Raw genomic sequence first — 14990 nt, forward strand, 5'->3', positions numbered from 1 at the left:
AGTACGTGTGCTGAAAACGACAGTGTTAGGAACTACAAGAGCAAGTATTGACATTTATTTGATGCCAAATGTTACGACCACTGTTTGCAACTTTATCCAGGTTCTGCATATTAAAAAAAAAAATCGGGGCTTTGACAACTTTCTCCTCCAAACAAATCAGTTCCACATAAATGACATGTTCAACCACTGAGCCAGTGGAAAAACACTTCGTAAGAAAGGAAAATTAATTACTTCTCTCCCTAACGTTGGTGTGCCAGACTATACCATTTACAACAGCTTGTTTTAACTACAATGCAACATACGAAGGATCTTCAATGGTGTGTAATAGAATAAATTGACACTGAGCCACATAGAATTATTAATACAAAACAGTCAAAAAGTTTGGATAAAGTTAGGCTTTAATGGGCACCTTAAAGGAAGAGGGAGCAATGAAGAGGACAGAGAGATTTAGCAATATGCCCCCAGAGTATTGGACCTCCGGCAGCCAAAGACACTATAGGAACAGAAAAAAAATTGAGAACACTCAAGCAGCTGGAAGCTTTGGATTGCAGTTACTTGTAAGGTTGCAGAAGAATAGAGAGAGGGGAACAGGGCTGTGGGCAAGATTTTTTAAAAAAGCTTGAAATTCAAGTGTGGATATCAAGCTTAATTAAATCAATAATGTTGACAAGATGAGTAGGACTTAGCGCTAATCAAGTAGATTTATCAAGGCCTACAACACAGAAAAAGACCCTTCTGCCCATCAACTCTGTGCCAATCAAAAAGAATGATCTAACTACTCTAATCCCATTTTCTATCATTTGGCCCATAGTCTTGTATACTTGGCATTCCAAGTGCACATCTTACATACTTCTTAAATGTTATGAGGATTTCTGCTTCTCATACCTTTAGAAGTTGTCAGTTCCAGATTCCCACCACCCTCTGGGTGAAACATTCCTCACATTCCCCTGAAACTTTCTGCCCTTTATCTTAAATCTATGCCCCCACCCCCAAACACTGATCCCACCACCACCTGTCTATGCTGTCTAGGCCCCTCAATTTTATACATCTGAACAAATCCAAAGAAATGTGGTTGACACTTAATTGCCCTGTGGGCAATTAGGGATGGGCAATAAATAGCGGGCTGACCAGGGACATTCACATCTTGTGAATGAATTTTGAAAAAAGTCCACCTGCCCTCATTCCCCCAAAGTCAGCTTCCTCCATGGAAATCAACCCCAGTCTTTCCGATCTCACTTCATAAATAAACTCTCCAGCCCAGGCAACATTCTGGTAAATCTCTTCGACATTCACGCAGTGCAGTCGCTCCCCCATCGTAATCTCTTTCAACTTCTCCCATCAGGCAGAAGACACAAAAGCTTAAATATGTGTTCCAACAGGTTCAAGAACAGCTTCTTCCCTTCGGTCATTAGACTTCTAAATGCATCTCTCAGATTTCAAATCAAATATTGATCTTGCTTTTTGAGCACCTTCTTTGCAGCCGTAACCTTGGAATCCTCGCTCAGCTCAATCACCCTATGACCTGTGTCTTTGTATGTTATGGTCTGCTGTACTGCATGCAAAACAAAACTTTTCACTGTACTTAGGTACAATGATAAATCAAATCACATCTCTCCTAATATTGCCATTTGGTTACAGAATTGGCTCAAAAGACAGAGGGTTTAAGGTGAGAGGGGAAAGATACAAAAGAGACCTAAGGGGCAACTTTTTCACGCAAAGGGTGGTGCGTGTGTGGAATGAGCTTCCAAAGGAAGTGGTGGCAGCTGGTACAATTGCAACATTTAAGAGGTATTTGGATGGTATATGAATAGGTAGGGTTTAGAGCAAAATGGCCGGTTGCTGGCAAATGGGACTAGATTAGGTTAGGATATCTGGTTGGCATGGATGAGTTAGACCGAAGGGTCTGTTTCCATGCTGTACATCTCTATGACTCTATGTGGATTCCAGAGCAGACCACAGTTATAGTACCGAGTGCAAACCATCATTCTATACAGTTTCAGGTACAATTAACAGAAGTCTGATCAAGCCAAAAACAAGGGGAGTTTTAGAGGTTTTGTACCCCCCAAAATGCCTGAATTTGGATTTCAGCAGTAGATAGGACAGGACAGATAATGTGACAATACTGGATTTCTGAGATGTAAACTACAGCGAATTAATCTATACGTACTGATGATCAAATGCATTGGTTGTGAGGCACAGCTTTTAAACAATGGAGTAATCTGTACATTTATGTTGAGAACATGTAGATGAGCACCACAACTACTGACTTCAGATTTAACTTTGGCTTAAACCACAGATTGCTTTACCACTCCATTGAACTTTGCATTATTCTTGTGTTCATTTCTACGGGCTATGGATGTATATTAGGATTTGGTCCTCTAACATCTCTAAACTAAAAAGTTACCTTTCATTGGTACTATTAAATCTGCTGAGTTATGCCTCAGAGTTTCATAACATGAGAGTCTGAGCTGGCTGGGTGAAGCATCAAGTTCAAAACAGGCACAGTCATGCTGTCAGCTGAAGTAGAGGGAGTCTTAGGCTGGTGTGTGGGAAGTTATGTACGGAATTAAGAGGTTTGACAGTTTGGAACAGTGACTGCACAAGTCTAAATGACTAAGGGAACCGCTGAGCAGATGCCAGAGACAACATCAATGGAGGTTTCACAACATATGTTGGGAGTGTGGTGCTGGAAAAGTATAGTAAGTCAGGCAGCATCTGAGGAGCAGGAGAATCGACTTTTCAGACATAAGCCCTTCACCAGGAATGAGAGCTTAATCTGATGAAGGGTTTATTCCCAAAACATCGACTCTCCTGCTCCTCGGATGCTGCCTGACCTGCTGTGCTTTTCCAGCACCACACTTTCAACTCTGATCTCCAGCATCTGCAGTCCTCACTTTTTCTTAGTTTCACAACATATTTTTAGGCACACTCTATGCAAGTATGAATTTTATTTTCTTTCCCTCGTCTCTGGATGCATTGATGCAAAGTGAAGCTCCATGGGCACCAGTCATCCACTTACTGCTCACACCATGCAAGAGCCTGGCCCTGTATTCACTGTCATCATTGCTGTGCCTAATATTGTCCTCAACGTGTATATACACACATACACACACACACACACACACACACACACACACACAGTGTCAATCCAATTCCCTTCACAAAGCCGGAATCTGCCTCCACCACAAATACTATCTTCTGGATCCTAACTACGCACTGGTTAAAAAGAGTGTTTTCCTCAAATTACCATTACTTCTTTTGCTAATTATTTTAAATCCCTCTATTAAAAGTAGATGTTCCTTCTCATTTACACTGACCATATTCAAAGATTTTCAATACTTCTGTTGAGTCTCCTTTCAATCTTGCCTTCTCCAAGGAGAACAATTCAAACTTCTCTATCCAATCTTCCTAACACATTCTTGGAACCATTCTGGTGCATCTTTTCTGCTCCCTATCAAATACCTCCACATCCTTCCTAAGCCCTTCACATCATTGTCCTACTGTAATGAAGAAGGCATTTGATATGTTTGCCTTTACGGTCAGTGCACTGAGTATAGAATTTGGGAAGCATGTTACAGCTGTACAGGACACTGGTTAGGTCATTTTTGGAATACTACGTTCTGTTCTGCTCTCCCTCCATTGGGAAGGATGTTGTGAAACACGAAAGGGTTCAGAAAAGGTTTAAGGATGTTGCCAGGGTTAGAGAATTTGAGCTCTCAGGAAGGCTGAATAGGCTAGGATTGTTTTCCCTGGAGCGGAGGCGGCTGAGGAGTGACCTTATAGAGGTTTATAAAAATCAGGAAGGGCATGGATAGGGTGAATGGAAAGGTCTTTTTCGGGGGTGGGTGAGTACAAACCTACAGAACATATGTTTAAAGATGAGAGGGGAAAGAATTAGAAAGGACCTAACGAACAACTCTTTCTTGCAGAGGATGGTGCGTGCATGGAATGAGCTGCCAGAGATTTTGGTGGAGGCTGGTACAAGTACAACGTTAAAAAGGCATCTGAATGGATATATGAATAGGAAGGATTTAGAGGGATATGGACAAAATGCTGCCAAATGGGACTAGATTAATTTAGGATATCTGGTTGGCATGGACAAGTTGGATCAAAGAGTCTGATTCTGTGCTTGACAGCTCTATAACATGTGGTGGCCAGAACAGGACTACTCCAATTAAGGCTGAAGCAGCATTTGTATACGTTTACCATAACTTCATTGCTTTTACATCATCTATCCCTATTTATAAATCCCACAATCCTCTATCAGGGTCAGATGGCTTTGGAGCATGTTCAAAGGGCTAAACGTCCTGCGGTTGCTCCTATTTTCCTACGTATTATTATCCACTCTCTTTGTAGGCAATATGAACGGAATCTTCTTAATCTTAGATGGCAATGTCACGTTCCTTCCAGCGTCTCCCTATTCCCTACTATCTCTGGCCACTAACTCAGACAAGAACCAAATTTAAGATTTTTCTGGTCCGTAATGGATGAGTTACACACTCTACAGCCTAAATAACAACTAAGCTGAGCGCACTCTCACGATACCATTGATGTCGTGCCATGAAGAGTAGACTATTTCTCAACAGCTGAATGCAATCCACTGGGGAAGGATGGGCACCAACTGCACTACTTCACAGAGGTGCAAATAATGAAAGCAGGTTCATTCTGAAGAACTCAACCCACTTGCAAAAGTACAATCACAAAGAAAATAAATTGCGTCACCTCTCTCCTACATCCTCCCTAAGAATCTGTCAAGATTATAAATAATGACAGGCATAAAACTGAAAAATATTGAAACTGAGACACACCCTCCTTAATTCACAGCTGCCTTTGTAAAAACAAATTAGGTTATTTGTGTGCACACCGGACCAACGCCTGAAGTTTAGAGAACCATAAAGCTTGCAGAGTTTCCTTGTGAATAATTATTGTCGAACAGACCCTTAAATAAAATTTTTAAAATTAATTTTGCTCTTTTAAATGCTGCGAGATCTAAATGTTTTAACTCCTAACTGGTCATAAGCCATATCCATCAAGATGGGAAAGGCTTCCAGAGCAGTGGTAGATTCAAGGAGCATAGCCAATGCTTTCAGGGTGCTTTTGGACTGAAGTGAAAAGGAAGCATATACGTTGTTGCTGGAGGGCACATCTTCACTGGAGCAGATACAAGAATTAAAGGGCGCACCTTTAATGGAGTAAAAACATTTCTGTGTATGCTTTGGAATGCTGTTATCAGACAAAACCTGACTCTGAGCCATCAGGAAATCTCAGGGCATGCGGCCAAGAGTATAGTCAAAAAAGAAGGTTTTAAGAAGTGTCTTCAAAAGGCATGGTGGGGGGAGAAGCTGAGAGGTTTATGAAGGAGGTTTGAGCTGAGGGCAGAGTAGCGGGCTCAGACAACTGAAGGATGGAGTGCGAATCACAGAGAGAAAAAAAAAATCAGGGATTGAATGAAAATAGGGATGCTCCAGAAGCCAGAACTAGAAGAGTCCCAAGATCTTAGAGGGTTGTCAGGCTTACTGCGGTTACAGGAATAGGATGAGATCAATTGACTGAGGAATCTGAAAACATGGATGAACTTCTCAAAAATAAAGAAAAAGTGACCTTGTTCTCTTTCAGGATTCAGCCATTCTGACACCTCATGCATTTAACAGAATAACTGAGTCAATAATTCAGCATTAATCCATCTTCAGAGCTCTGTATTTGAGTAAATTATTGGAAACATAACACTGACCACCAATAGCAAACAAACCAAAAACACATTCTCAGCAAATCCAGGACCACCACAGAGACAAGGGCACTCAGTGACAGGTAAATAGGCCATTTCAATCAACCCACTACAATGCATCATAAATCAGACAATATCAACGCAAAATAAGGAAGATTATATGCATCAATTGATCAAAATTGCAATGAAGGTCATCAATACAATAATCACAATCTATAAAATGGCAACAACATATATAACCCATCAATTGCAGATATAAAACCAGTGATGACCACCAATACCATCACCATATCAAAAATCACCAACTTTTATTTCAGCAATTCATTAGCTCCAATTCTTCTCTGGGCCTGCGCCTCTGACCCAAGCAGAGTGGTTTCTAGAGCCCCAGATCCTGCTTAATGTGTCCAGATATACCCCACCCTTGGCCCATCCCAGGTCCTGTTAATCACTCATATGACCTGTATTAAACTGTAGTCCCCAACAATTGCAGCACCAACACATTGTTTATACAGACTTGAATGAGCGCAATGTCAAACACAGAAAGAATTCTCTACTTGGATGGGTATTAATAACACCAGACTATCCAAATATAATCATACCGAGTAGGAAGCAAAGCTGGAAGTTATCCATAAACAGCTGGATCTGATGGTAGAAAGGTTTAAGACCAAGGCTAAATAGTTAAAACCCAAGAACATTGATTAATCTGAAGATACATTTTCTGAAGACTAGATTATATTCACTCTGCACTTAACAGGCTGGTTTCATTTCATATTGATAATTATAAGATATTGTCAGATTTATGCCAATTATAAAATGAGGCATGCTCTTCACATAATTGAGGATATTCACAGTGAAACAATTAACAGTTGGTCGTGACACTCAGCATGCATTATCCAATCTAGCAGGTCTCTGTGGAATTGTTCACAGGTGAGCTAGGTTCTAGAACATGGCATGGTTTAATTGCCAGCTTCAGCTGATCTTTGGAGGGCACAGCTAAGGTAACCACTGAAGTCAGGTAAATACCAATATCTGTATCTCTTCCAATTCCTAAGGTCAGTGAGCTTTTGGAACTAAACATATAGTTCCTGGTTATCACAAAATGACTCCAATCTTTGTTTTCCCAAATCTCTTTTTGGTTTGCATCGGAAACATTTTATGACAGAAATGTATTACAAGCAAAAGACCACAGGAATAGACAAACAGACTGGGAAGCCTGCATCCAATGTGACTGCTAGTACAATAAGCAAAATTTCAAAGTGCTACTTGTAAAACATACTAACTCTGGAGTGGGCCAAAACCCATATTCAAAAAAGCAGCAAATCACAACTGGATATGAAATGTGAATGAACCAAGTGGCGTTTTGAAAATATTTTCTTAAAAGATCAGCAGCAGCAAAAAGCGTTGAGTTGTCCAGAGGCCACGTCAATTGATTGCGATGTGACTGTGTCCATGAATTAACAGGCTGATTAAACATTGACAGATTCACATATTGTGTGTATCACTTCTGCCTTGTTTGGGGTGGGGGGGCTGGGGGATCCGCTAACAATGTAAATCAATAAAATCAAAGTGAGACATTAACACTTTTCCCCAGGACACAAATAGAAACCTAAATAGAAAATCATGATGCTGAAATATTCAATCTGCCATTATCTTTCTTTACAATGTTCTCTCCTGAAGACATGAGCCCTAACAATGGGTATAGGATGGGGAGGAGTAAGGTGATTCTAGTTGATTCTAATCTTACTCTCACCCAAAGTTCCCTCAACACAATTTCCAAATACAGTTGCTTGGTAAGTTACTGCAAGCATTTTCAGTTCACAATGTCCATACCTCAAGTTGCTCTCAACTTTACAATGGAGATAACACTGCTGACCACAAAAACTGCCCTCCAACCTTCACTGGATCTGCTCTAATATAGAGGTTAATACAAGATTTACACAAACCTTCCTCTGTTTGTCATACAGGGAGCTCAGTTTATCTTGAGAATGGGATGACGAATCACTGAGGCCTTGGTCATAGGCAGTGCTAGCCGAATGCCGACATTTCTTCTGCAGAAGTCAAAAAGTTCAAAGTTAAAGAGAAACCGAGTCCTTTTGTTTTTAAAAGAAAATCAAAAAAAAACAAAATGAGATATGGCAAACTGCTTTACTGAAGTTATTTCTGGAAGAAAACAACTCCCTTGTTCTCATTTGGATACTGATTTCTGCTGAGGTTCAGTTCCATGGACACCGGCCACACTGGAAGATTTGACAGGTTGGGTTTTCATCATGTCACCATGCTTAAAGTCAGCTGTTTGAAGTTTCATCTGGTCCTCACTTCAGGCTCATATCTGCGCTTGGCCACAAATTGGGGTGGGGGGCACAAATTCTGACTGCTCTCAAAAACTAATTGTAGCAACCAAACCCCCCACCCTGGCTCCCAGCAATGAACTATAACATAGGCCAGACCTTCAACCAGTCACCCTTTCACTCCATATGCCTTTGTTACACTGTCCAAAATGGAGCTCTTACTTTCGGTAATAATGGGTTGCCTGCCAGGTAGTGACCAAGTGCAGGGTACACTTAACGATGCTGAGAGAAAAAAAAGAAAGAGGTATGGCAATAGTGTAGTATCACTTCAGCTTGGAGCTGCATCTGAGTCTTTCACAGTAGGAACAGACATGACTAAAGGCTGAAGCCAGGGGTACCTCAATCTTCAGTAACAATGCTAAATGTCAGTAACAGAGGTCACAGAACAACTGTGATCACTGAAACAAAAGTAGTCTCAGGTGGGCCAAGTGGTCCTTTTCTGTAAGCTACCCCAAATCCTCTACATCTCAAAGTTCCCTAAGATCAACCAATGCTAAGCCTCACAGGCAGGCTAGAGGAGCAGGCAAAACCATCAGTTTTAAAACATCATGTGTAGAGTTATCAAGTCACGCATCACAGAAGGGATCCTTTCAGACTATTATATCTGTGCCTGCTCATTGGGAGGATTATCCAATCAGTCCCTCACCAAGAAACAGAATGACTTCTGCAGCAACATGGACAATGTTCAGCTGATCTAAAGCAAGGTTAGCTGTCTCTTAAGTGGATGTGAAAGATATGATACAGTCAAAACGATGATCCCAGTAATCCCCCTGGAGTTCCTGACTGATATTTGCTCCTCAGCCAACATCTGAAAAGTATTGCTCAGGACAAAAGAAAAACACTTTCCCTCGTAACCATCAGGGTAATTTGTAAGCATACCCATGTCAACCAAAATCAACCTTCTTATTATATGAATAAAGTGTGTTGATTGATTGGTGGAGACATTGCCATGAACAATGCAACAATTTAGATGATGACTGATGATTAATTGCCAAACTTTCTTTAAATTTAAGCCAAGCAGGTTGACAATGATGGCTCTATGATACGAACCAAAGAATGGCTGCCAACAGGTTTATTGAAATAAGTGAAATGGAAGTATGTGTTCTCTCTGTCTGCCCCAAAGGTAGCCCTAGGTATTAATTATTGAGTTTCCAGTAAATGCACCAATACACCACACCGCAAACCTTCCTGACAATCTTAAATTGCTTGCCAATGTAATTCGTAGCACACTCGGAGACGATTTAGCAAATGCTGCAATGCAGTATCTCATCTAACATTGGAGAGAGTGTCATTTAAGTTTTACAAGTATGGGTTGGTTGGATAAGGTCAGTATATTGTTTACTGAAAGCAGCTGAAGTAATGTGCTGTTCAATACACCCTGCCAGGCTTTCAGACATACAGCCTATATAGCTAGCCTCACTCCAGAATGAAATACAGAGCACATTACTTATTTGTGTGAATGTCTTTTTGATTTCACAGAAACATCTTGTGAGTAGCAAATACTCCTCATGTCTCTATTGTATAGAAATACATACAGTTGGCTTTACCTGGTGTTCAAACATTTGAGATACCTTACTCTTCCAGGGTAATCAGGGGTGAACTGGGAATTTCCAGGTCTTCAAGTAATGGCCAGAGATACAGTCATGACAAATAGTGAGAAATAACCTTAATCAGGTTAGACATTATCTGCAAGACTTTGATGCCCCAATTTCAGCATCAAGCTTGCACAGTGAACACATGGCTTGGGCCCTATTTACAAGGCTCCTGTTAAGGCCCAATTGTACAGTGCGGGGAATTGTGCGAAAACCAACGCAATACACCATCCTAAAAACAATCATTGATTGATCGCTGAACTAGAACATCGAGAAAAATGAGCCTATTCAATTGTTCCATTTCAAAATGAATGTGAGCAGAGGATGGAACTCATGAAGGTAAACAAGGAAAGTCTAAACCTAGTAAATGTATCAACTACATATCAGAAATATGCAAATGGTAGCATGTAAGGTATCAACCCACTGAAAGCACACTCCTCATGAATCCAATAAAGAAGTTTGCAAGAGCTGAGCTGATTGGGGATTCCATTTATTTGGACAGACACAATGTCATTAAATCTGAACTCAACTGCGCGAGTTACTGAGCTCATATGTTTAATGAATCCTAATTCTCTCAATGGTGAGGTTCTGGATTGCCACGATACGGTGCTCTAGTGCAGATGGCAATGGCTTCTTTGAGTGGTAAACTGATGAACAGACTAATAATGTTGCATGAGCACACAGACTCTGCATTGTTATTGATATGCAAATCCTATATGGCCTTAAGAATGCGATGGAATGATTTAGCGTGTATGTAGCTAGGTTTCTCAAAACTGATTCATAAAGTTAGGAAGTATGGGATACAGGGAGATTTGGCTATCTGGACTCAGAATTGGTTGGCTGACAGAAGGCAGAGAGTGGTTGTAGATGGAAAGTATTCTGCCTGGAGGTCAGTGATGAGTGGGGTCCCACAGGGCTCTGTTCTTGGGACTCTGCTCTTTGTAGTTTTTATAAATGACTTGGATGAGGAGGTTGAGGGGTGGGTTAGTGAATTTTCAGATGACACTAAGGTTGAAGGTGCCATTGATAGTATCGAGGGCTATTGCAGGCTGCAGCATGACAGACAGGATGCAGAGCTGGGCTGAGAAATGGCAGATGGAGTTCAACCTGGATAAATGCGAAGTGATGGATTTTGGAAGGTCAAATTCGAATGCTGAATATAGGATTAAAGACAGGATTCTTGGCAGTTTAGAGAAACAGAGGGATCTGGGTGTGCAAGTACATAGACCCTTCAAAGTTGCCACCTAAGTGGATAGGGTTGTTAAGAAAGCATACGGTGTTTTGGCTTTCATTAGCAGGGGGATCGAATTTAAGAGCCGTGGGGTTTTGCTACAGCTCTACAAGTCCCTGGTGCGACCACACTTGGAATATTTAGCCCAGTTCTAGTCGCCCCACTATAGGAAAGATACAGAGGCTTTGGAGAGGGTGCAAAGACGGTTTGCCAGGATGCTGCCTGGACTGGAGGGCTTGCCTTATGAAGAAAGATTGAATAAGCTCAGACTTTTCTCTCTGGAGAGGAGGAGGAAGAGAGGAGACCTGATTGAGGTATACATGATAATGAGTGGAATAGATAGAGTCAATGGCCAGAGACTTTTCCCCAGGGCAGGATTAACTGGTACATGGGGTCATAGTTTTAAGATATTAGGTGAGAGGTATAGAGGGGACGTCAGAGGTAGGTTCTTTACACAGAGAGTTGTGAATGTGTGGAATGCATTGCCAGCTGTGGTGGTGGAGGCAGAGTCATGAGGGACATTAAAGCAACTGCTGGACATGCACATGGATAGCAGTGAGTTGAAGGGTGCGTAGGTGAAGTTATTATATTTTACATTAGGATTAAAACTCGGCACAACATCATGGGCCTAAGAGCCTGTTCTGTGCTGTACTTTTCTATGTTCTATGATTTGTGGTAATTCAGGAATTCATTTGGCCAGTTCACGAATGCAGGTACAACCATAGCATAAGACAGTGCAAAGGGATATCACCTGTATGATGTTGCACCCATAATTAGGCATAAACAGTGAGCTATGAAGACAAATCCTGTCATACGTATCATCCAGCAGCTTACAAAAGTCCAGCAAACAAATAAAATGAATCTCATTATTGCATTAGGGAGCTTGCTGTTCACAAATTGGTTGCTACATTTCCTAAATAACAGCAGAGACTGCACTTTGAAAAGTGCTTCAATGGCTAGGAAGCACTTTACAACATCTGGGTTCAACCTTGAACTGCAGCAAAAGATTATTCCCAGGAATTCTGTCCCAGATAAGCAGAAAAGTCCTTTTTTTTCCAATCACCTTGTATGATCCTATTCCAATTTCAAGAACAGCAGGGCTAAGATTTGTCTGATAAAGCAACTGAGCACTTACAGCAAGATTGATAAGGGCACCATTAAATAAACAAAACAGCCACCAAGACCAGGAGGATCTCAGGACTGATCACTACCAAGGCCTCAAGTCTTGGTGGTTCCAAAGTAAAATGATGAGGCGTGAAAATGTACAAATTGGCCAAAGTCCCAGCCTCTTGACACCATACAGCAATTACTGTTGAATATATCCCTGGAAATTTGGAGAGTATTAGGTTGTCAGGGACTAACCGTTGGTACCCAGACAGGAACATAAAAAAGGATATAGGAGCCATTGGGGAACATTTTCTAGGAATGATACAGTACAGAGAGATTATAGCCATTAGCAAAGGTTGAACAGGCACAAGCACCTTCCTGCTCAAAAGGAAAGGTAGCCTAATCAATGTTATTAGAATGTTGAAAGGTAGCTTTGATAAGTCAGAGATAGAGAAGATGATTCCATTGTTGGTAAAGACCAGAATCAAAGAGATCATAAATATATGATAATTGCCAATAAATCTAAAATCAGGAGAAACATTTATTTGCCCAAAAGAAATCAGAATGTGGAACATGTTACCACAAAGGAGGTTGAGGCAAGGAGCATAGTACATTTAAAGGGAAGCTTAGGGGAAGAAACAAGTTGAAGGAACACACTGATAGGATATCATAAAAGCAGGAAGGAGGAGCATAAACACAGCTATCAGGCAACACGGACTCTTACTGTCCTCCTCATTTAACATCATTTTGTTTAACAATTGCCAAGTGTACCAAACATGAAGTCAAATTAGCAGAGAGAGCAAAAAATGAATGAAACCAAATAATAAAAATAATGATGTATTTTAAACATAAAATGTTTTGGTTCGTATGTTGTTAATTGACCTGAAAAGCTTTGTTGCTGCAGTTATGTTGAACTTTCTGCATCTGTGCTACAGGCCTCTTAACACTCCAGCCATCTGGTACTCAGTACGAAGTGAATAGGAAATGGTTTGGCATTTTGGAATTCAAAGATAGCAAATGGACTCAAATACAAGCTTCAAGAGAATAAACAGGTTCCACTGCAGATGGTGGAATATGGCAGTCATTAGTCTCAAGGCAGCCACATCTTCCAGCAGATACTTTGAAAAACACTTCCACATACATGCTCAAGTCACTTTCCTTTTCCGATTTCAAAACTACTTTGTTCAAGTCATGCATTCATCAGTCTGCCCTGCAGCAAGCAACTGGTTCACTCATTGCACAGGGACCCTTTAATAGTCATGACTCAGCTCAGGCACCAGTTACATTGCCCAAGAAGGTTCACTCCCTGATCGGGACTGTGTCAGCTTGATAGAGATATGACTGCCCCACGAGAGGAAGAAGTCAAGATTCTCAGTCTGCATTGCCATTCTGTGATCAATGCTGGAGAGTGTCAGGGAGTGCAGAAGGGGAACAGAAGAAAATACCATCAACTTGTTATGTCTCCCCATAGAGTTTAATATACATCCGACACTCAATCTCTCATCTTCTACCTTCCCTTGTATGTAAGGACCAACAATATATTACATCATTGGGAGCTTCACAGAACCTCCATTCCACACAGGAATCAACCTTTCCATGACCCAAAAAGTGTGATCTGTTGACAGACTACAGACCGCCCTCTGCCTCCTATCACTAGGCTGATTTACAGTCCAATCTGTCAAACTGCCCTGGGCCCTTTCTTAAAACTCCTCTCCATCTCTTCCCTCATCTTATAAAATACACCTTAAACCTTACCTCTTCAACCAAGCTAAGATAATGCCTTCTCTAATATCTCTTTCTTTGACTTTGTGTCATTCTATCATTCAGCTCCTGAGAAAAGTCTCAGGGCATTTTATTATAGAAAATATTCTATAAAGCAGCAACTTGTATTTATGTAGCACTTTTAACATGTAAAATGCATCACTGTGTTTCACGTGACTGTTACCAAAAAATAAATTGATGTCAAGCCAAATCAGGAGATATCAGGGCAGAGGTCCAATAGTATGGTCAAAGCTGTAGGCTTTCGCCACTGGCTTGAAGGAGGATAAAGTAGGAACGGTTGAGGGGAGACATCTTAGAATTGAGACAACAGAGGGCATATTCGCTAATAAAATCATGGATGCTCAAGTGTTCAGACTAGATGGACAGATCTTGGGGCAAGAGGAGATCACGGCTTTAGGAAGCAAGAGGCCATGAAGTAATTTAAAATCAAAGGATGAATGTTTTAAAATAGTCAATTCTTAACTAAAGTTGACAGCGTTGTGCTGGAAAAGCACAGTAGGTCAGGCAGCATCTGACGAGCAAGAGGGGTGAAGGGCTTATGCCTGAAACGTCAATTCTCCTGCTCCTCAGATGCTGCCTGATCTGCTGTGCTTTTCCAGCGTCACACTCTCAACTTTGACCTCCAGCATCTGCAGTGGTCACTTTCGCCTAATTCTTAACTAAAGCCAACAGATCAGTGAGCACGAGTGCCAGGGAAACAGGAGAGTAAGTTAGCTCATGGGTAGCAGAGGTCAGGATGACCTCGATTTTATTTAAGTGATTTTTACATAAGTTTTCTACAGGACTCAGTGCCACTGCAATAAGGACAGATGCACACACACAACAGTACATCACTAAGGTCAATGTAGGAGGATAACCAAACAATGTCAATCTGTTCCAAAATGTTCTTCCAATGGTTTATACAGTGAAGAACTGATCTAAATAGGTCAAGCCTGTATCTCAACAAAGGGCTAGTGCAAAGCAGGGTGAGCTTAACAGATATCAATATTCCTCAGTCTGGGAGAAGAGAAATAACTGGGGGGCTTGTATTCTCATGCTCAATTGCTATCCAGTGAACTCTGACAGTAGTGTGCTTGTTGGCAGAGGAGTCAGGATCAGGTTTGGCTGCAAAGGGCTCAAATCCCTTGGTAACGCTTGTGGCCAATTTTGGAAGATGCTTGGGGAACCTACAGCAGCTAACAGCCAAATCTTCAAGGGATGAGGGG

General features: G+C 41.2%; 1 protein-coding gene across 4 annotated transcripts in view; it reads right to left on the reverse strand.

Moving 5' to 3' along the window:
* The window catches only part of LOC132830705 (protein AF-10-like), a 189277-nt gene that overhangs the window by 149567 nt on the left and 24720 nt on the right, over positions 1-14990 (reverse strand). For 3 of the 4 annotated variants that reach the window (XM_060848523.1, XM_060848522.1, XM_060848521.1), the window contains exon 7: positions 7669-7773. The exons of the other annotated variant lie outside the window; for it this stretch is intronic. In XM_060848523.1, the coding sequence (XP_060704506.1) occupies positions 7669-7773 (105 nt within the window). The remainder of the gene's footprint in view (positions 1-7668; positions 7774-14990) is intronic. 4 annotated transcript variants of the gene reach the window in all.

Source organism: Hemiscyllium ocellatum, chromosome 32, assembly GCF_020745735.1.
Source record: "Hemiscyllium ocellatum isolate sHemOce1 chromosome 32, sHemOce1.pat.X.cur, whole genome shotgun sequence".
Lineage (NCBI taxonomy): Eukaryota > Metazoa > Chordata > Chondrichthyes > Orectolobiformes > Hemiscylliidae > Hemiscyllium > Hemiscyllium ocellatum.